The sequence below is a fragment of the Somniosus microcephalus genome, chromosome 12 (genome assembly GCF_052327205.1).
Source record: "Somniosus microcephalus isolate GS21.2 chromosome 12, FLI_Smic_1.0, whole genome shotgun sequence".
In the NCBI taxonomy this organism is placed as follows: domain Eukaryota; kingdom Metazoa; phylum Chordata; class Chondrichthyes; order Squaliformes; family Somniosidae; genus Somniosus; species Somniosus microcephalus.
The window spans coordinates 104,545,098-104,567,711 of NC_140998.1; the positions used below are offsets into that span (position 1 = coordinate 104,545,098).

The window sequence follows — 22,614 nt, forward strand, 5'->3', positions numbered from 1 at the left end:
ACAGACTATTTAGGAGTGAATTGACTAATTTTCTAATTAAATCTGGAATAAGTGTACAAATATTTGAGCATTCAGCATCTGTTGTGTTTACAATTAGAGATATATCTTATCTTCCTTGAGATTATGTAGCCTTGATAATTATAATTTTGTTCCTAGAGCTTATAGACTTTAAAACTCGGAGAGTTGCAGCATTTCGAAAAAATCTTGTAGAATTGGCAGAATTGGAACTCAAGCATTCCAAGGTAATGTTTTTGAAAGTACAAAATTAAATCCATTTTAAATCCTTCTAAGTTTAGGGTGTACGTTATGTGTATTGATGATTAACATTTTTTTAACACTTAAAATTTGAAGCAGAAGGACTAAATTTCATCTTCCACTATAACCTTTGCAGGCTTTTATAGGTACAGGAAACTTTCGTTTAACCGGAGGTTAAATGTCCGGAAAGCTCTATCTACCGGCAAAATTCAGGAGCCGTTTCCTATAAGTTTTTTTACTTCTCGTTGCTTTTTTTTTCCGGTCAGGCTCTGCAAGGTCTAGCTGAAGCTGTTGCTTAGCTACAGAGACGCTTTTAAGCTGCGGCCGACTGTTTTGAAGCTGTTGCTAAGCAACAGGGTTTGTTGATTCTCACGGAGCTCAAAAGCTCCGTATGTTTTAACATTAGCGCTGGTTTCTATGGCAGTTTTGATGGTACGGCACCAGCTCGGTCCCGTCAGTGCCGGATACCAGAAAGTTTCCTGTATCTCAAAACTATTGTCGCAAGTTTCCTCAACCACCGTGTTCAGAAGTTTCCAGACTGCATTATTTTTCAACAGTGCTATCTGATACTTTTTTCCTTTTGGAAAATCTTACCCATCTGCCCCATTAGATTAACAGATGAAAGATTTTTGCTGAAATAAGGCCCTTGCTATGCATCCATTTTTCTTTACTCTGCATCTTCTGCGCACTGTAGGAGTATGGACCAGTTTGACCTAGTCTATAAATTACTAATCTGGCTTATTGCGAGTAAAATGTAGATAGTAGCAGAAAATCAGTACAGTGGAAGTCACTAACAGACTTAGTTTTGTACCAGAGGAGGTACAAGTTAAACAAAATGTAAAATTTTGCAAAATTTCTTAGTAATACCAGGTCTGGACGAGAGTCCATAACTTAAAACTTACGTGTGAGGTTTCTTCTAGCTTTTGCTCCAATCAGGTTTCTGTCCTGCCACAGCACTGAAACGGCCCTAATCAAACTCTCAAATGATATCGCTGTGACCATGGAGCACTATCCCTCCTCGTCTTTCTCAACCTATCTGCAGTCTTTGACATGTTTGACCACACCATCCTCCTCCAACGGCTCCCTTCCGTTGCCCACCTGAGCCCACTGCCCTCACCTGGTTCCACTCTTAGCTATCCAGTCATAGCCAGAGAATCTCCTTCAGTGCCATCTCTTCTTGCCCCCGCATCATTACCTCTGGAGTTCCACAAGGATCTATCCTTGACTCACTCTTATTTCTCATATGTGCTGCCCCTTGGTGACATCATCTGAAGACACAATATCAAGTTTACATGTATGCTGTCGACACCCAGCTCTACCTCACCACCACCTCTCTCTCCACTACCTCGCTCAACACCTCCACTGTGTCTGATTTGTGTCACTGCTTGTCCGACATGCAGTACTGGATGAGCAGAAATTTCCTCCAGTTAAATATCGGGGATACCAAAGTCATTGTCTTTGGCCCCCACCACAAACTGTGTTCCTTAGCCACCGATTTCATTCTCTCCCTGGCCACTGTCTCGGGTTGAACCAAACTATTCGCAACCTTGGCATCCTATGTAACCCTGAGCTGAGCTATTGACCCCATGTTCTCTCCATCACAAAGACCGCCTACTTCCACCTGCATAATATTGCCCATCTCTGCCCCTGCCGCAGCCTATCTGCTGCTAAAACCCTCATCTATGCTTTGTTACCTCCAGAGTCAACTATTCTAAAGCTCTCTTGGCCGCCGGTCTCCCATCTACCACCTTCCATAAACTTTAGCTTGTTCAAAACTCTGCTGCCCGTATCAAACTTGCATTAAGTCGTGTTCACCCAGCACCCCTGTGCTCACTGACCTACATTGGCTCCTGGCCCACCAACGCCTCGATTTATTTTTTTTTTAAATAAAAAAATTCTTATTTCTGTTTTCAAATCTCTTCATGGCCTTGCCCTGTCTTTGGAACCTCCTACAACCCTCTGAAAATTTTGCATTCCTCCAACTCTGATCTCTTGTGTATCCCCCACTTCCTTTGCCCCATCTCTGGCAGTTTTATTAAAATGGACTACATCTAATTTCTAACAGCTTAACTAATGGTGTGTCCTATGTTAAACTGTTCCATTTCAATTCAGCTATGACGAGAATTCCATCCTACAAATTGGCAACATATTGAACCTCAATCAATTAAGAAACTTTTTTTTTTTTAAATCCTCTAAGATATTGAATCATTAAGACTGAGCAATTGCTAACTGCATATGGAAAACTAAGACTTTTCCATGAATGTTCTGGTAAACAGAAAACTTGAGTCACCTGTAGCTATAAACAAGAGCGGCAGGCTCCTTTCTCACTTTCTGGCAAAAGCAACAGCTATTTTATAACTTTGCATGTATTTTCTTGCCATACCATGAAGGAAAAGAACAGGTTTTTTTTAAATGTTGAATCCAAAAAGCATCCTGTATTTATGACTCCTTTACTCTTCCTCTTTCCTCTCGTTTCCCTCCCGCCATAAAAACAAATTCAATGTAGGTGCTTTGGGCACATTGACCTAGTCCATGGAACAGAACTATGACCTCGTCATGTTACAATTAGTATACTATTTGCTCATTGCACCAAATGCTCCTTGCTTTTTTTTAAGAAAAAGTAACAAGTACCACCAAGGGTTCTAAACCAAACACACTGGGAGATGGTAAATGAGCCAGCAAAGACTGCCTCATTTATGCAAAATAAAAAATGGTGTTGTCTTTAGTAGTACTGTGTGAATATTGTAATGCTAGAAATGTCTGGGGTTCCCAAGTGGCGCAGGTTTGCAGGAAAGTGCTCTGCACAGTAACATTTTGATGAGATTGATTAAGAGTGGGGAGCTCTTGTTACTGTTTTGGTGTTTGTATGTATGCATATGTATACGTGTTCAACTTTTGTGGTGTAGAGATGATGGCATCATGGAGACCTGATTAAATGTATGAGTTAAATCCCTGTCAAGAAGACATGTATAGTTCATCACTTTTAAATTTAAATCACACTTGTAAGTTAACAGTGTGCATCCTAAACACTCATCTGTATATGTCTTGGATCATTGGTATATAACCTCCTTAAATGTCACGAGTATTTTAAGTGACATAACACAGTATTTAAGCGAATAGATCACAAAGTATTGCCTAACTTTGACATGATTTACAAAGTTTGTTTTCAGATCCTGTATGTTTGCATCAAAACAGATGTGTTTTGTTTTCTCAAAATCCTTCATAAGGTGATCTAATGTGTTTTTTATCCACAGGGACACTTGCAGTTGCTGCAGAGCTGCCTTGTAGCACTTAAAGGTGACAGTTAACTGCTTTATGATTGTTGCATTAACAAGGGCTGTATATACCAAGTCTACAAGGAAAAAACACTAACAAGCTTTTATGGCTCCCTGGAGAAGATTTACAGCCAGGAAGTTACATATATGTCAGAAGTAAACAGCACCATTACATCTGACCAGGAAAGAAAAACTTTGGTGCAGAAAACCCAATTCTGAGATGCCACATAGCACATGTCATTTGTATTTGATTGTCCAGAAACCAAAATATTTTCTTCAGCGGTTGCCAATATCTTCGATACTATTGTATATTTGGTTGCCAACTTTATTCATTTTTACAATATCAAAGGCCTAATTACAATACAATATGTTTTTTAAGAAAAAAAACTAAATACTGTTCGATGTATTCAGTATTGTCACACAATGCATTGTTTGGCATTTAGTGCTGTTCCAACATCTTAATATGACAATTAGTCTTCATTTTTTTATATTGATAACACTTAAGTCTTCAACTAAGATTTATGTTATAACTGAATATAATTTCTAAATCAAATGTCTAAGTATATCTGCCTTAAACTTGTAGAGTGATTCCTAACCATTGTAAAATAAACTGGTGAACTAGAGAATGTTTTGCTATCTTATTTATTAACCTGTTTAATACCTGTATGGGTAAGCAGACTAATGACTTCCTGTTGCTTTCTACTGATAATTTAGCACTGGCTTTAAAAACACAAAATTCACTCTGCAAGGATGCCTGTTAGAATGCATTCTACACCAGCTGAAAGAGCAGCCCATGGACTTCTCGATGACCAAAATCTGATTTCCTCTCAATTGAGCTGTACAATTCTAGTTCTTCCATCACCCCATCTTTGTCTTTCCAATAAGGCCTGTCCTTTGACAACCCAGCTGAGACCTGCAACAGTTACTCACTCTGGTAAGTACAGTCTGCCAAGCCAGGAACTTCAAACTACAAATTTCTGGTTGCTAAAGTAGCTGACATAAGTAATTTTATTATACTGCAATATTTTAGTAATTCTGTGTCTCATTGCACATAAAACATAATGTAAAATAAACTGTTAAGCTTGTTCCCCTCCTTTTAAAGGAGTGATGTAATTTAATTGGTGCTGGTGGTGGAAGAATTACATCACCAAGAATCTGTAAAATGTACAGTTTAAAAAAAGCACAGAAGTCTTTCTGCTGCCCTATTAGGGATTTCAGTTGAATGTTGTGCACTGTTTAAACCTGTACTTGAGAGTATACTTTAAAGTGCCAATATATTTCTGGTTTGAGACTCTTAATTTATCACCTCAAATTGTTGCACCCTGCAGTATTATATAACTCAACATACTCTCACTAGATAGAATCCAAATTTGAAAGGACAAAATCTGTAATTTTGTTGTATTGCTGGATGTTCTTCACAGTTCCAGTGGACAGTAAGACACTTTCACATGCTCCCTTCACTAAAAAAAAACTAGTGATGACACTGAGCTCTAATATGTAATGAGGAGCCTTTAGGCTACTGCCCAATTCACAGCTCTATCTCTTAAGCATGGCTGCTTGCTAAAAATGTTATAGCTGGTGACTAATATTGAATCCACAATTGGGAAAACTTTAGAATAATGCTGAAGTTGGATAAAGTTCATACAAAGGTCTCCGAAGGACAGAAATAAACTGATATACGGACTGTTGTCAAACATTGAGTAACTACTACACCATGGCCCATACCAAGTCAAAACTTTTTTTAAACCTGTTTTCAACAAACATGGCAGTTTGCTTATTTTTACAAGTTGATTACATAATTCTTTATTGTGCAATTGTCAAAAGGTTTTATATTCACCTTGTACACTTGGTATCCTTCAGTTCTCCCTATAATTCAGGACAAAAATTTTAAATTGCAGTGGTTACTGCCTGGGTTACCTCAATGGTAGCTTTCACCTTGACTGCAAAATACAAATGTACTTTGTAAAAAAGAGCCCAATATTTATCATTCTTTCATACACTTCACAGACAGACTATTTACTGTATATCTCTATAATGTATTAAAAATCTTAGCCCTGCATGCAATTTCTGTCTGTGCTGCTTTACTTCCTCTTGTCACATTTTTGGTGTCAGCTTTTTGCATCATAAATTCTTATGTCTACATTTAACATGGGCTTTGCCTATGTAAACCTACCATATTGTAATTATAACCCCCAGTACTAGTGGCACTGGCCTTCCTCTCCCAACACCAAGCTCTATTGCCAGTGGTGACACTGGCAGCCTATAACCTGTAGTTGCTAAATCATCAGCTAAATCCCTGGTGGCCTTGCTTCCATTCTCAATCCTCCTGGTGGGCCAAAGGTCAGCTTTGCTGCTCCAGGCCTCACTTCTCCAGAGCCTCGGTGGGGCGATGTGGTCGAATTTAAAAAAAAAAACAAAAACAAAAAAAAAACAAATTTAACATTGCATTTCATCTGCAATCCTCTCTTGCTGGTGGGCTCTGTGGCAGGTGAGGAGGGGTGCATTTCCCCTCAAAGTTGAGGGTTCCAGAGAATTTGGTGCTGGTGAGTTCTGACCACAGATGTTAGTTGGATGAGGTCTGTGGAGGAAAGAGGGAGCTTGGACTGTTAGTGAAGAGAATGGTGAGCAATAAAGTAATGAAGAAAGGTTTAAAAAAAACTTTAAGAATTGGGGACAGGAATCATGCAAGGCTTTTTGTGGTGGGTAATGTTATATTTTTTTAAAAGTAAGATTATAAAGCGCATAAGAGTAGCAATTAAAAAAAAAAAACCTAGGGTTGTTGGACTGAAAAATACAGACACTAGGGGCTCAATTTTAATAGCCCTGAGGAGACGGGTTGGCAGCAAAAATCGGGGAAAAATGTCTTCAGACACCCAACCCGCCTCCATCCCACCCCCATGCGATTTTCCTGAGTGTCGGGTCAGCCGCTCCCAAACTGACCCGACTGAAACTAGTGGGACAAGTAGTTAAGAGCCTGTTAACTGCCTTGCTAATCCTATTTTTATAGTGGTTTCCCATTTTTGTGCTTCTGGCTTCTGTTTTCTGTCTTGTCAGAAACAGGCCAGCTGCAAGGAGATGAGTTGCTGGAGGACATGATTTGGGGTCATTGGTGCAGCACTTTAAAAGCGCTCCTGTAACATGGCTGACAGCCAAATGCAATAACTTTGTTGGAGGTTTGGGATAAGATTTTGCAAATCTACTGACCATGTGACTGTTCAAGCTGACAGCCATCTGCAGCGTGACCAGATTGGAATAATTTCAAGCCACTTCGACTGAACGCTTGCAGGCTTCTTGCCTCGAATGAAATCTATAGCAATGGGATGGGAACATTTACATAAGAACATAAGAAATAGGAGCAGGAGTAGGCCAATCGGCCCCTCGAGCCTGCTCCGCCATTCAATAAGATCATGGCTGATCTGATCCTAACCGCCAATCCACTATCACCGAACCATCTCCTGAATCTAACAGAATTAGACACACGAAATAGGAGCAGGATCAGGCTACACGGCCCTTGGGCCCGCTCCGCTACCCACAGGGCCATGACCGATCCGAACCTAGACTCATGTCCAAATTCCTGCCCGCTCCCCGTAACCCTTAATTCCCTTCTAGGAAACTGTCTATTTCTGTTTTAAATTTATGTAATGATGTAGCTTCTACAGCTTTTTGGGGCAGCATATTCCATGGACCTACCACCCTCTGAGTGAAGTAGTTCCTCTTCCTCTCAGTTTTGAAAGAGCAGCCCCTTATTCTAAGACTATGCCCCCTAGTTCTAGTCTCGCCCATCATCGGGAACATCTTCCCCGCATCCACCCGATCCAACCCCTTCACAATCTTGTATGTTTCAATAAGATCGCCTCTCATTCTTCTGAACTCCAATGAGTAGAGTCCCAATCTACTCAACCTCTCCTCATATGTCCATCCCCGGGATTAACCGAGTGAACCTTCTTTGTACTGACTCGAGAGCAAGTATGTCCTTAAGTATGGACACCAAAACTGTACGCAGTATTCCAGGTGCGGTCTCACCAATACCTTGTACAACTGAAGCAATACCTCCCTATTTTTATATTCTATTCCCCTAGCAATGAAAGCCAACATTCCATTGGCCTTCTTAATCACTTGCTGCACCTGCATACTAACCTTTTGAGTTTCGTGCACCAGGACCCCCAGATCCCTTTGTACTTCAGTACTTTCCAGTTTCTTGCCATTCAGATAATAACTTGCTCTACGATTTTTCCTGCCAAAGTGCATAACCTCACTTTCCAGTATTGTATTCCATCTGCCAAATCTCTGCCCACTTACTTAGCCTGTCTATGTCCCCTTGCAGGTTTTTTATGTCCTCCTCACTCACTACTTTCCCTCCCATCTTAGTATCATCTGCAAACTTTGATATGTTACACTCGGTCCCCTCCTCCAAATCGTTAATATAGATTGTAAAGAGTTGGGGACCCAGCACTGACTCCTGCGGAACACCACTAGTTACTGATTGCCAGTCTGAGAATGAACCATTTATCCCAACTCTGCCTTCTGTTAGATAGCCAATCCTCTATCCATGCCAGAATATTACCCCCAATCCCGTGCTTTTTTATCTTAAGCAATAATCTTGTGTGGCACCTTGTCAAATGCCTTTTGGAAGTCTAAATACACTACGTCCACTGGTTCCCCTTTATCCACCCTATATGTTACTTAAAGAACTCCAGCAAATTTGTCAAACATGACTTCCCCTTCATAAAACCATGCTGACTTTGTCCTATTAAATTATGATTATCCAAATGTCCTGTTACTGTCTCCTTAATAATGGACTCCAAAATTTTACCTACCACAGATGTTAGGCTAACCGGTCTATAGTTTCCAGCCTTCTGTCTACTGCCCTTTTTAAATAAGGGCGTTACACTAGCAGTTTTCCAGTCTGCCGGGACCTTTGCTGAGTCCAGGGAGTTTTGGAAAATTATTACCAATGCATCCACAATCCCTACCGCCACTTCCCTCAAGACCTTAGGATGTAAGCCATCAGGTCCAGGTGATTTATCCGCCTTGAGTCCCATTATTTTACCGAGTACCACTTCTTCAGTGATTTTGATCGTGTTTAGCTCCTCCCCCCCTTTAGCCCCCTGTTTGTCCAGTGTTGGGATATTCTTAGTGTCTTCTACTGTAAAGACTGATATAAAATATTCATTCAGTGTTTTTGCCATCTCCATATTTCCCACCATTAATTTCCCAGTCTGATCCTCTAATGGACCAACATTTACTTTAGCCACCCTTTTTCTTTTTATATAACTATAAAAACTCTTACTATCTGTTTTTATATTTTTTGCTAATTTACTTTCATAATCAATCTTCCCTTTAATCAATCTTTTTGTTATTTTTTGTTGTCTTTTAACATTTTCCCAATCCTCTACCCTCCCACTAGATTTGGCTACCTTATATGCCCTTGTTTTTAGTCGAATACTATCCTTAATTTCTTTACTTAGCCACGGATGGCTGACTTTTCTTTTACACCCTTTTCTTCTCAGTGGAATATATTTTTCTGGAAGTTGTAAAATAACTCCTTAAATGTACACCACTGATCATGTATCGTCTTACCCTTTAATCTATTTTCCCAATCCACTCTACTCAATTCCGCTCTCATACCTTCATAGTCTCCTTTATTCAAGCTTAGCACGCTTGTTTGAGATCCAACCTTCTCACCCTCTAATTGAATATGGAATTCAACCATGTTATGGTCACTCATTCCAAGGGGATCCTTTACTAGGACATTTTTAATTAATCCTGTCTCGTTACACAGGACCAGATCCAAGGTTGCTTGCCCCCTGGTCGGTTCAGTTACATACTGCTCAAGAAACCCATCCCTAATACACTCAATGAACTCATCCTCAAGGCAGCCCTGCCCAATTTGATTTGTCCAATTAATATGATAGTTAAAATCCCCCATACTTATAGATGTTCCCTTATTACAAGCCTCAACTATTTCCTGATTGATACTCCGTCCAACAGAGTTGCCACTGTTCGGAGGCCTATAGACTATGCCCACTAGTGTTTTTTTCCCCTTATTATTCCTTACCTCCACCCAAACTGTTTCATTATCCTGATCTTTTGACCCAATATCATTTCTCTGTATTACAGTGATTCCTTCCTTTATTAACATAGCCACCCCACCTCCCCTTCCTGCCTGTCCTTCCTGATCGTTAAATAACCTGGTATGTTTAATTCCCAGGCATTGTCACCCTGCAGCCATGTTTCTGTAATGGCCACAAGATCATACCCATATGTAGTTATTTGTGCCATTAACTTGTCTTATTTTGTTACGAATGCTACGTGCATTCAGATAGAGAACTTTCAAAGATGTTTTGTGACACTTAGTTCCTGCTTTTGCCCTTTTTATTACTTTACCTTTTACTCCATACCTTCTGCCCCTTCCTGACACGCTCTGGTTTTCAATTTCCCCACTGCTACCTAAGTCTATGACCTTCTCTGTTGTCATTTTTATTATTTGCTCTCTAGGAACCTCCCCCCCCACTAGTTAGTTTAAAGCCCTCTCTACAGCCCTAGTTATATGATCCGCCTGGACTCTAGTCCCAGCACTGGCCAAGTGAAGCCCGTCCCAACGGAACAGCTCCCTCCTGCCCCAGTACTGGTGCCAGTGTCCCAGGAAGCAAAACCCATTTCTCCCACACCAGTCTTTGAGCCACACATTTAACTCTCTAATTTTATTTGTCCTAGCCAAATTTGCTCGTGGCTCAGGTAATAATCCAGAGATTATTACCCTTGTGGTTCTGCTTTTTAATTTGACCCCTAGCTGCTCAAACTCCCTCAGCAGAACCAGCTTCCTTGTCCTATCTATGTCATTGGTACCAACATGGACCACGACAACTGGATCCTCCCCCTCCCACTCCAAGTTTCTCTCCAGTCCAGAGGAGATGTCCTTAACCCTGGCATCCTCTCATCCTGGTCGTCCGATTTAGAGGAAGAGCAGCTGCGGCACCAGCACCAAGAGCGCCAACAACCTCCTCACCCACCTGATGATGCACAGGGCGGAGGGCCTCAGCGCAGGGCTGCACCTCGCCGCAGGAGATACCCCCAACGCGGTTTACAGGCAGAGGATCGGCTTCCTCAGCATGACTGAGCAGCAGTGTCAAAGGAGACTGAGACTTTTGAGAAATGTAGTCGCTGACATCTGCATAATGCTGCACGCTGTCGAGGGTCTGTAGCCAATCCTCGGTGGCGCTGGCACACATCCCTCGTGAGAGGGCGTCGGGGGATTCGTTAAGGGCCCCTGGCCGGTAAATGATGTCATAATCGAAGGTGGAGAGCTCGATCCGCCACCTAAGAATCTTATCATTTTTAATCTTCCCCCTCTGTTTATTATTGAACATAAACGCTACCGACCGCTGGTCGGTAAGTAGGGTGAAGCGTTTGCCGGCTAGGTAGTGGCGCCAGTGGCGCACTGCCTCCACGATGGCTTGGGCCTCCTTTTCCACGGAGGAGTGTCTGATCTCGGGCCCTTGGAGGGTCCTCGAGAAGAAAGCTACGGGCCGCCCCGCCTGGTTGAGGGTGGCCACCAAGGCAAAGTCAGACGCATCACTTTCCACTTGAAAGGGAGTATTCTCGTCCACTGCCTGTAGCGTGGCCCGCTCAATATCCCGCTTAATGCTTTTGAAGGTGGCGTGGGCCTCAGCAGGGAGCGGAAAAGAGGATGCTTTCAAGAGGGGGCAGGCTTTGTCGGAGTAGTTGGGGACCCATTGGGAATAATAAGAAAATAACCCCAGGCACCTTTTCAGGGCTTTGGGAGTGTTGGGCAGGGGCAGCTCCCGTAGGGGGCGCAATCGGTCGGGGTCTGGTCCGATTTCCCCATTCTCCACCACGCTGCCTAGTATGCAGAGGCGCGTGGTGTTGTAAACGCACTTGTCCTCGTTGTAGGTGAGGTTGAGTTTTTGTGCGGTTTTCAGGAACCTCTCGAGGTTCGAGTCGTGATCCTGCTGGTTGTGACCGTAGATGGTGACGTTGTCGAGGTAGGGGAAGGTTGCCTGCAAGTGGTGGTCATCGACCATGCGGTCCATCTCCCTCTGGAAGACCGAGACCCCATTCGTCACCCCAAAGGGGACTCTGAGGAATTGGTAGAGGCGTCCGTTCGCCTCGAAGGCGGTGTACGGGCGGTCCTCTGGTCTGATAGGGAGCTGGTGGTACGCTGACTTGAGGTCGATGGTGGAGAACACCCGGTATTGGGCGATTTGGTTCACCATTTCTGATATGCGGGGTAGCGGGTAGGCGTCTAGTTGGGTGTACCTGTTGATCGTTTGGCTATAGTCGATCACCATCCGTTTCTTCTCGCTACCCCTTACCACTACCACTTGGGCGCGCCACGGGCTGTTGCTGCGTTCGATAATGCGCTCTTTCAGGAGCCTGTCTACCTCGGTCGCGATAAACCGCCTGTCCTCCCAGCTGTACCTCCTGCTTTTGGTCGCTATTGGCCGGCAGTTAGGGGTAAGGTTCGCGAATAGCGAAGGCGGCTTTACCTTCAGGGTAGCCAGACCGCACACTGTGAGGGGCGGCTGGGACCCACCGTAATTGAGCGTGATGCTTTGGTGGTAGCACTGGAAATCCAGGCCCAAGATCACGCTCGCACATAGATTCTTCATGATTAGTACTTTAAAATTATCGTATACAGTTCCGTTAACAGACAATTGTACCGTGCAGTAACCCATAATGGTCGATGTCTGGGTTTTATCAGCCATAGAGATGGTACCCCGAGTAGGGACCACCTTTAGGGAGAGTTGTTGTGCCAGTTCAGGGTGGATAAAACTCTCCGTGCTTCCACTGTCAATTAAACATTTAACCCCGCACCCGTTTACATCGATGTCCACCATTGATTTGGATAGCGGGTGCGGCCTGGTCTGGTCCACTGTGACCGATGCCACTGTAGGGCCCTGATCGAGACAAGAGGGCGTCCACGCTGTCTGCTCACAAGATGGCGGACCCCACGAGGTCGGGCAAGATGGCGTCCAAGATGGCCGCTCACGCGGCGGTGGCGGGTTTTCCGGCGGGGTTCCCTCTGCACACCTTCCCAAAGTGCCCCTTCTTACCGCACTTAAAGCAGGTGGTGCCTTTCGCCGGGCACAGGTTTCTGGTGTCCTTCGGCTGCCCACAGAAGTAGCAGTTGGGTCCCCGACGCGTCGCGGCTGTCGTAGGGCTTTTGGGGGGAGAGCGGGGCCCCGACGGTGTCGGGCTGCCGGGCGGGGAAGATGCCTTCCAAGATGGCGGCGCCCTTGGTGCACACGTGGCGGTGTGGACGGCGCGGGCTGAAGAGTAGGCGTCCGAGTTTCTCTGGGCCACATCCAGGGATCGCGCTGTGTCCGCAGCCTGTTTCAGGTCCAATCCCGTTTTTTCCAGCAGTCTCTGTCGGATGTAAGTGGAGCTGAGGCCTGTGATAAAGGCATCGCGAACAAGCTCGTCAGTGTATACTGCGGCTTTTACATCTTGGCACTTGCAGTCTTTGCCAAGCGTTTTCAGGGTGCCTAGGAACTCCTCCATCGATTCCCCAGGTCGCTGTGCGCGAGTAGCGAGCAGATGCCTAGCATACACCTCATTCGTAGGCTGCTGGTAATGCGCCTTTAAGATGTCGCAGGCGGCCGGGTACGTGTCGGCGTCTTGGATGAGGGGGTAAACCCGGTGGCTTACCCAATTCCGCAGAATTCCGAGTTTCATACTCGCAGCGTCCGTAGCGTCTTTGACGGCTGCGGAATTGTCCAGGAAGAATTCCATACACATAAACCAGTGTCCGAAGCGTGCCGATGCGTCCGAAGCATGCTGGTCCAAATCCAAACGTTCGGGTTTCAAGAGTTGATCCATTGTGTTGAAAATTAAATCAATAAAATTGATGTGCCTCAATAAATCCGAGACTCGATGTTAGCGAAACAAAACAAGGCTTTTATTGACTTAGAAGGTAACACACAGAGGAGAATGTATCTTTCATCCAGAGGTCTGCCGTACTGGATGTGATGCAGGCTGGGCCAGCTTACATAGGGGCCAGGTATGGGCGGAGCCCTACACACAGTACAATACAATGGTGAGGAAACGGAACTGAGGTAAGGGAAATGAAACTGAAACCAACCACAGTCACAGGCAGAGAGTACCAATGAGTGATGAATGGAATATTTCATCACAGTGGACATGGCCCTTTTAAATCTTTACTGAAACAACGTGTCATCAAAGGCGAGAATCTGACACTGCAAGCAATTACCTGGAGGGACTCGCAGGTCAGCTGTAACGAGGCCAATCAACATAAAATCTTAACTGCAGGGCAGCGGCAACCAGGAGCGGGTCTGGAAGACACCGAGCAGTGGGCCCGCCCTCAACCCGCCTCCTTTCATTAAAATTGAGCCCTAGGAGTGTGGGTAAAAATGATGAAGGCAGCAGCTTTTCAAATCATTTTGAAAATGGAGCTCTGTATTTGTAGATTTAAATGCACAGCTTTTTCTTGAATTCAATTGTATTATATATTTCCAGTTCCAGCTACAGAGAAGGGTCCAAGAATGGGAGTTGTATCAGCCTAAAGTCAGCAGTGGGTTAGGGACATCGTACTGAGAGAAGGGCTTTGGGTCATCCAGAGGAACCATTAGGGTGGGAACAGAGTGAGTGGCAGTAGTACTTGGGTCACAGTGCAGATCGCAGCTTGGGGGAGAGGGGGGGCACACTGGATGGGAAGAACAGGAGAGGCAGCCAAGAAGGAGCGGGAATCCGGGCCAGAGAGTGGTACTTTGTAAAAATGGCTGAGGGATCAAGCAGAGGTGACTAATAATGGGCCTGTGGCAGACAAGCAATGGTGGCTAAAAGGAGTAGGATGCGGCTTGAAGGGGCAAAATGGGGCTGGGAGAGGATGCAAAAACCTGCAAGGAAGCAGAAGTGCAAAGATTTTAAGAAAAACTAGACTTGAAACCACAAGACACTAGAGAACCAAGATGGTTGACACACTAAGGTTGCAAAACTAAAAATAAATGTGCAGTAGAACCACTCGGCCAGAGCACAGAACTGCAGTCGTAACAGAGCATCACAAACTGTCATATCTATAAAAAATGAAATGCTTTACAATTGCACACTTCCTGTCTACTAAACCTTATTTTCTGTTACCTTTTTTGCCACATTTTTTAGTTTTTTTCCCATTATAAATACCTATGTCCATATTTATAATAACAGAAAATGCTGGAAATACTCAGCAGGCCAGGCAGCATCCGTGGAGAGAGAAACAGTTAATGGCCCAGAAATTCGGGTCGGAGGCTTCCCGCGGGTGCAAGCCCCTGACCTGCACTTACCTAGTGCTCCGGCTGTTGTGCTGTGGGCCCGTGTGGGATTCCGATCCTGGGCCTGCTCCAACTGCTGGCGCGCAGTGCTTGCGTATCCCAGGGGCGCAGTTAGTTCCACGTGTCCCCTGGGATCACGTGGGCCATGGAGAGCCAATGGTAGCAAGGAATCTGTATTCATAGATTTGACAGTAAGACCTGTCAAATCTCTGAATACAATTCAGCCCCAAAACATAACTAAAACTTCAAATACATTTTTTTTAATCACATTTTTAAAATAACTATAAATTACATAAAATAACTATTTTAAACAATAATTTAAATTTTTGAAAAAATTAATTAGTTTCTAATGGGGCTAAAAATAAACTTACCTTTCTTTAAAGTATTTAAAAAATAATAAACCTGTGGAAAAAATGTTTTAATTTTACTTAATTCACCACTTACCTTGTTAAAAGCAGGCCTTGCAACTGCTTTTTAAAAGCGTAGCTCCTGGAGACTTACCCCCGCCTCCCCCCCCCCACCGGAGAAACCTGAAAAAAACCGGAAGTTGCAGGCGTACACGCTGCCTCTCCAGTGCACGCGTTCGACCTGTCAACCCCTTCCTTTAAGGGAACGGAAGTTCCGATTTCCCGCGCATGCGCAGTGCATGCACAAAACGGGCACGTTCGTTGGGCCTACGCGTGAGTACTTAGCGTGTACTCACCTGTGGGGACCCGAAGTTCTGGTCCATTATAATATTTCGGGTCTGGGACCCTTCATCAGAACTGGAAAAGCTGGAAATGTAACATATTAAGCAGGCGCAGAGACGGGTGGGGGTGGGGGGGGGGGGTGGTTTAGGAGGGGAGGAAGGAATTTAAAAAACATAGTGAAAATGTTGCAAATGGGAATGGCAAAATCATACAGCATGAAAAATGGGGGCAGGGATTATTATCTGGAATTGTTGAACTCGATATTGAGTCCGGAAGGCTGCCTAATCGAAAGATAAGGTGCTGTTCTACGAGCTTACATTGAGCTTCATTGGAACAATGTAACAGTCCGAGGACAGAGAGATCAGAGTGGGAGTGAAGCAGAGAATTAAAGAGACAGGTGACCGGAAGCTCAGGGTCACCCTTACGGACTGAACGGAGGTATCCCACAAAGCGGTCGCCCAATCTGCGTTTGGTCTCCCCAATGTAAAGGAGACAGCATCGTGAGCAGCGAATACAGTATATTAAATTGCAAGAAGTACAAGTAAATTGCTGTTTCACCTGGAAGGGGTGGTTGGGGCCCTGGATAGTGGGAAGGGAGGAGGTAAAAGGGCATGTGTTGCATCTCCTGCGCTTGCACAGGAAGGTGCCAGGTGAAGGAGAAGGGCTGTTGGGAGTGATTGAGGAGTGGACCAGGATGTCGCGGAGGGAGCGGTCCCTTCGGAATGCTGAAAGGGGAGGTGAGGGGAAGATGTGTTTGGTGGCGGGATCACGTTGGAGGCGGCGGAAATGGTGGAGGATGATCCGTTGAATGTGAAGGCTGGTGGGGTGAAAGGTGAGGACAAGGGGAACCCTATCGTGGTTCTGGGAGGGAGGGGAAGGGGTGAGTGCAGAAGTGCGGGAAATGGAACGGACACGGTCAAAGTAGAGGGGAATCCTTGGTTGAGGAAAAAGGAAGACATGCCAGAAGCACTGGTATGGAAGGTGGCATCGTCAGAACAGACGCGGCGGAGACGGAGAAACTGGGAGAATGGAATAGAGTCCTTGCAGGAAGCGGGGTGGGAGGAAGTGTAGTCCAGATAGCTGTGGGAGTCGGTGGGCTTGTAGTGGAGGTTTGTCGAAAGCCGAACGCCAGAAATGGAGACGGAGAAACATAGAAACATAGAAGATAGGAGCAGGAGTAGGCCATTCGGCCCCTCGAGCCTGCTCCGCCATTCAATGAGATCATGGCTGATCGTCCAAATTCAGTACCCTGTTCCTGCCTTCTCTCCATATCCCTTGATCCCTCTAGCCTTAAGAAATATATCCAACTCCTTCTTGAATATATTTAATGAACTGCTCTCTACTGCATTCTTTGGTAGAGAATTCCACAGGTTCACCACTCTCTGGGTGAAGAAATTCCTCCTCATCTCAGTCCTAAATGGCTTACCCCTTTATCCTTAGACTATGACCCCTGGTTCTGGACTCCCCGGCCATCGGAAACATCCTTCCTGCATCTAGTCTGTCCAGGCCTGACAGAATTTTATAGGTTTCGATGAGATCCCCTCTCAATCTTCTAAACTCCAGTGAGTATAAGCCCAATCGACACAATCTCTCCTCATACGTCATTCCTGCCATCCCAGGTATCAGCCTGGTGAATCTTCGCTGCACTCCTTCCATGGCAAGAACGTCCTTCCTCAGATAAGGCAACCAAAACTGCACAAGGTGCGGTCTCACCAAGGCCCTGTACAACTGCAGCAAGACATCTTTGTTCCTGTACTCGAACCCTCTTGCTACGAAGGCCAACATACCATTTGCCTTCTTAACCGCCTGTTGCACCTGCATGCTTACCTTCAGCGACTGGTGCACAAGAACACCCAGGTCTCTTTGCACTTCCCCTTCTCCCAATCTATTGCCATTCAAATAATAGTCTGCCTTCCTGTTTTTGCCACCAAAGTGGATAACCTCACATTTATCCACATTATAGTGCATTTGCCATGTTTCTGCCCAATCACCCAACCTGTCCAAATCGTACTGGAGTTTCATGACATCCTCCTCACAGCATACCCTCCCACCCAGCTTTGTGTTGTCTGCAAATTTGGAGATATTACATCCAATTCCCTCGTCCAGATCATTAATATATATTGTGAACAGCTGGGGTCCTAGGACCGATCCTTACGGTACCCCACTAGTTACTGCCTGACACTCGGAAAACGACCCGTTTATTCCAACTCTTTGCTTTCTATCCGCCAACCAGTTCTCTATCCAAGTCAATACCTTGCCCCCAATCCCATGTGCCTTAATTTTGCACGCTAATCTCTTATGCGGGACCTTATCGAAAGCCTTCTGAAAGTCCAAATACACCACATCCACCGGTTCTCCCTTATCTATTTTACCAGTTACATCCTCAAAAAAGTCCAGTAGATTCGTCAAGCACGATTTACCTTTTGTAAATCCATGTTGACTTTGTCCGATCCTGTCACTGCTTTCCAAGTGCTCTGCTATTACATCTTTTATACTGGACTCTAGCATTTTCCCCACTACCGATGTCAGGCTTACTGGTCTATAATTCCCTGCTTTTTCTCTACCACCTTTTTTGAATAGTGGGGTAACATTAGCTACCCTCCAATCCATGGGTACTGTTCCAGAGTCTATCGAGTTCTGGAAGATGACCAGCAATGCATCTACTATTTCTAGGGCCACTTCCTTAAGTCCCCTAGGATGTAGATTATCAGGCCCTGGGGATTTATCGGCCTTCAGTCCCATCAATTTTCCTAACACCATTTCCCTACAAATACTAATTTCTTTCAGTTCCACCCTTTCATCAGACCCTATGTTCCCTGGCATCGCTGGGAGGTTATTTGTGTCCTCCTTTGTGAAGACAGAACCAAAATATGTATTTAGTTGGTCTTCCATTTCTTTGTTCCCCATTATAAATTCCCCTGATTAAGACTGCAAAGGACCTACGCTTGACTTCACCAATCTTTTTCTCTTCACATATCTATAAAAGCTTTTACAGTCAGTTTTTATGTTCCCTGAAAGCTTACTCTCATACTCTATTTTCCCCTTCTTAATTAATCCCTTTTTCCTCCTTTGTTGAATCCTAAACTGCTCCCAATCCTCAGGATTATTGCTTTTTCTGGCCAATTTATATGTCCTCTCCTTGGATCTTATGCTATCCCTAATTTCCCTTGTTAGCCACGGTTGAGTCACCTTTTTTGTTTTATTTTTATGCCAAACTGGGATGAACAAATTCTGTAGTTCATCCATTCGGTCTTTGAATGTTTGCCATTGCCTATCCACCGTCAACCCTTTGAGTTACATTCCCCAATCAATCCTACCCAACTTGCTCCTCAGACCATCGTAGTTTCCTTTATTTAAATTTAGGACCCTAGTCTCTGAGTCAACTACTTCAGTCTCCATCTTAATGAAGAATTCGATCGTATTATGATCACTCCAACCCAAGGGGCCTCGTACAACAAGATTGCTAATGAATCCTTTCTCATTACATAATACCCAGTCTAAGATAGCCTGATCTCTGGTTGGTTCCTCGACATATTGGTCCAGGAAACCATCCCGTAAACACTCCAGGAATTCCTCCTCCACAGTATTGTTACTAATTTGGTTAGCCCAATCTATATGTAGATTAAAGTCACCCATGATGACTGCTGTGCCCTTATTGCACACTTCCTTAATTTCCCTTTTAATGCCATCCCCAACCTCCGCCTTACTGTTTGGAGGTCTATATACCACTCCCACTAATGTTTTCTGCCCCTTAGTATTTCTCAATTCTACACATACAGATTCCACATCATCAGAGCTAATATCCTTCCTTATAATTGTGTTAATCCCTTCTTTAACCAGTAATGCTACCCCACCTCCCTTTCCTTTTTGCCTATCTTTCCTGAATATCGAATACCCCTGGATGTTGAGTTCCCAGCCTTGGCCATCTTTGAGCCACGTTTCCGTAATCCCAACCAAATCATATTCGTTTACCTGTATTTACGCAGCCAATTCATTCACCTTATTACGAATGCTCCTCGCATTAAGACACAAAGCCTTCAGGCTTGTTTTTTTAACGTTCGTAGACCTATTAGAATTATTATTTACTGTGGCCACGTTTGATTTAAACCGTTGATTTCTCTGACTGCCACTTTTGTTTTTCTCCTTCCTATCTTTTGCTTTTATCCTTGTTTTCCTTTCCTCTGTCTCCCTGCTCAGGTTCCCAACCCCCTGCCATTTTAGTTTAAACCCTCCCCCAGAGCACTAGCAAACACTCCCCCTAGGACATCGGTTCCAGCCCTGCCCAGGTGCAAACCGTCCGGTTTGAACTGGTCCCACCTCCCCCAGAACCGGTTCCAATGTCCCAGGAACTTGAATCCCTCCCCCTGGCACCATTCCTCTAGCCACGTATTCATCTGAAATATCCTTCTATTTCTACTCTGACTAGCACGTGGCACTGGTAGCAATCCTGAGATTACTACCTTTGCGGTCCTATTTATAAATTTACCTCCTAACTCCCTATATTCCGTTTTTAGGACCTCATCCCGCTTTTTACCTATATCGTTGGTGCCTATATGCACCACGACAACTGGCTGTTCACCCTCCCCTTCCAAGATGTTCTGCAGCCGCTCTGAGACATCCTTGACCCTTGCACCAGGGAGGCAACACACCATCCTGGAGTCTCGTTTGCGACTGCAGAAATGCCTATCTATTCCCCTTACAATAGAATCCCCTATTACTATAGCTCTACCCCTCTTTTTCCTCCTGTGCTGTGCAGCAGAGCCACCCCTGGTGCCAGGAAGTTGGCTGCTGCTGCTTTCCTCTGATAAGCCATCCCCCCCAACAGCACTCAAAGTGGTGTATCTGTTTGAGAGGGGGATGTCCACAGGGGACCGCTGCACTACCTGCCTGCACCAAGTACTCTGCCTGTTGGTCACCCATTCCCTTTCTTCCTGTCCAACCTCTACCTGTAGTGTGTTCAACTCTGTAAACGTGCTATTCACGATGTCCCGAGCATCATGAACGCTCCAGTATGCATCCAATCGCAGCTCCAGCGCCGCAATGCGGTCTGTCAGTAGCTGCAGCTGGATGCACTTCCTGCACATGTAGTTGTCAGGGACACAGGAAGTGTCCCTGAGTTCCCACATATCGCAGGAGGAGCATACCACGTGGCCGAGCTGTCCTGCCATGATTTACCCTTTAATTAATTGAATTTAAATTAAATCAATCAATCCCACTAATTTCAGTACAATTAAATGGTTTACCAACAGTCCCCGCTACACCAGAGAGATGTTAGCAACCATAAACCACAGAGTTAACGTTTAAAAATAAGGAAATACTTAGCAACCAATCACTTACCTGCTTCCTGGTGATGTCACACTTTGATTACTTTTTACCTCTCTCTCCCGCTGCTGAGTTAGTATGCCTCGCTACCGTCACTTTTATACTCCACCTCGCTCCTCACGCCACACACAGGTCCGCTCTGGTCGGGCCTCGCTACCGTCGCTTTTATACTCCACCTCGCTCCTCACGCCACACACAGGTCCGCTCTGGTCGGGCCTCACTGCCGCCGCTTTTATCCTCCGCCTCGCTCCTCACGCCACACACAGGTCCGCTCTGGTCGGGCCTCACAGCCGCCGCTTTTATCCTCCGCCTCGCTCCTCACGACACACACAGGTCCGCTCTGGTCGGGCCTCGCCGCCGCCGCTTTTATCCTCCACGTCGCTCCTCACGCCACACACAGGTCCGCTCTGGTCGGGCCTCGCCACCGCCGCTTTTATCCTTCGCCTCGCTCCTCACGCCACACACAGGTCCGCTCTGTTCGGGCCTCGCCGCCGCCGCTTTTATCCTCTGCCTCGCTCCTCACGCCACACACAGGTCCGCTCTGTGACAGAAGTCAAGGAAGGGAAGGGAATAGGCGAAGATGGACCATGTGAAGGCGAGGGAAGGGTGGAAATTGGAAGTAAAGTGAATGAACTTACCTAGTTCAGGGTGAGAGCATGAAACAGCACCAATACAGTCATCGATGTACCAGAAAAAGAGGTGAGGGAGGGGACCTGAGTAGGACTGGAACAAAGAGTGCTCCACATATCCCATGAAAAGGCAGGCATAGCTAGGGCCCATGCGGGTTCCCATAGCAACACCTTTAATTTGGAGGAAGTGAGTGGAGTCAGAGGAGAAGTTGTTCAATGTGAGAACAAGTTCAGCCAGGCGGAGGAGGGTGGTGGTGGATGGGGACCAGTTGGGCCTCTGTTGGAAGAAGGCATGGGATCAGAAGAAAGTAACGGGAGAAGAAGGTTCTGGAGGGGCATTGGTGTCCAAGAGCTGATGAAGCTTGTGATCCTTGACATCAGAAAGGAAGAAAAAAGTTTTTTGTTGAAGCGTCGGATGAGTCGAAGGATGAAATGGAACTGTGGACATGGACAGCTTTGAGATAGAGTGCGTCGGCACTGCTGAAGAGAGAGGTCAAGCTTGTTCATGTGGTGGCGCATGGCGTTGAGCATGGATCTCAAGATGCAGCGAGAGCAGTAGTTCGAGGAACGATGACTATCGAGGATATATTTGTAATCCTGGGTGGATCCGAAACATGAAGGGTGGAAGTTCAGTTTCCTGGCCCCAACCGTCTCCTTTTCACTATGGACGTCCAATACCTCTACACCTCCATCCCCCACCAGGACGGCCTTAGGACGCTCTGTTCTTCTTGAACAGAGGCCCAACCAGTCCCCATCCACCACCACCCTCCTCCGCCTGACTGAACTTGTTCTCACATTGAACAACTTCTCCTCTGACTCCAGTCACTTCCTCCAAAATAAAGGTGTTGCTATGGGAACCCACATGGGCCCTAGCTATGCCTGCCTGTTCATGGGATATGTGGAACACTCTTTGTTCCAGTCCTATTCAGGTCCCCTCCCTCACCTCTTTTTCCGGTACATCGATGACTGTATCGGTGCCGTTTCTTGCCCTCACCCTAAACTATATAAGTTCATTCACTTTACTTCCAATTTCCACCCTTCCTTCACCTTCACATGGTCCATCTCCGACTCTTCCCTTCCCTTCCTTGACTTCTCCGTCTCCATTTCTGGCAATCGGCTTTCGACTGTAAGGGGTGGTGTGTGGGTCAGCTTC

At 45.5% G+C, this 22,614-nt stretch overlaps 1 protein-coding gene across 2 annotated transcripts in view; it reads left to right on the plus strand.

Annotated features, from left to right (window-relative positions):
- The window catches only part of snx6 (sorting nexin 6), a 57,683-nt gene extending 53,527 nt beyond the window's left edge, over positions 1-4,156 (plus strand). For both annotated transcript variants that reach the window (XM_086003372.1, XM_086003371.1), the window contains exons 13-14: positions 157-242; positions 3,510-4,156. In XM_086003372.1, coding sequence (XP_085859498.1) covers positions 157-242; positions 3,510-3,563 — 140 coding nt within the window. In that variant the 3' untranslated portion in view covers positions 3,564-4,156. The remainder of the gene's footprint in view (positions 1-156; positions 243-3,509) is intronic.
- The last annotated feature ends 18,458 nt before the right edge of the window (positions 4,157-22,614 follow it).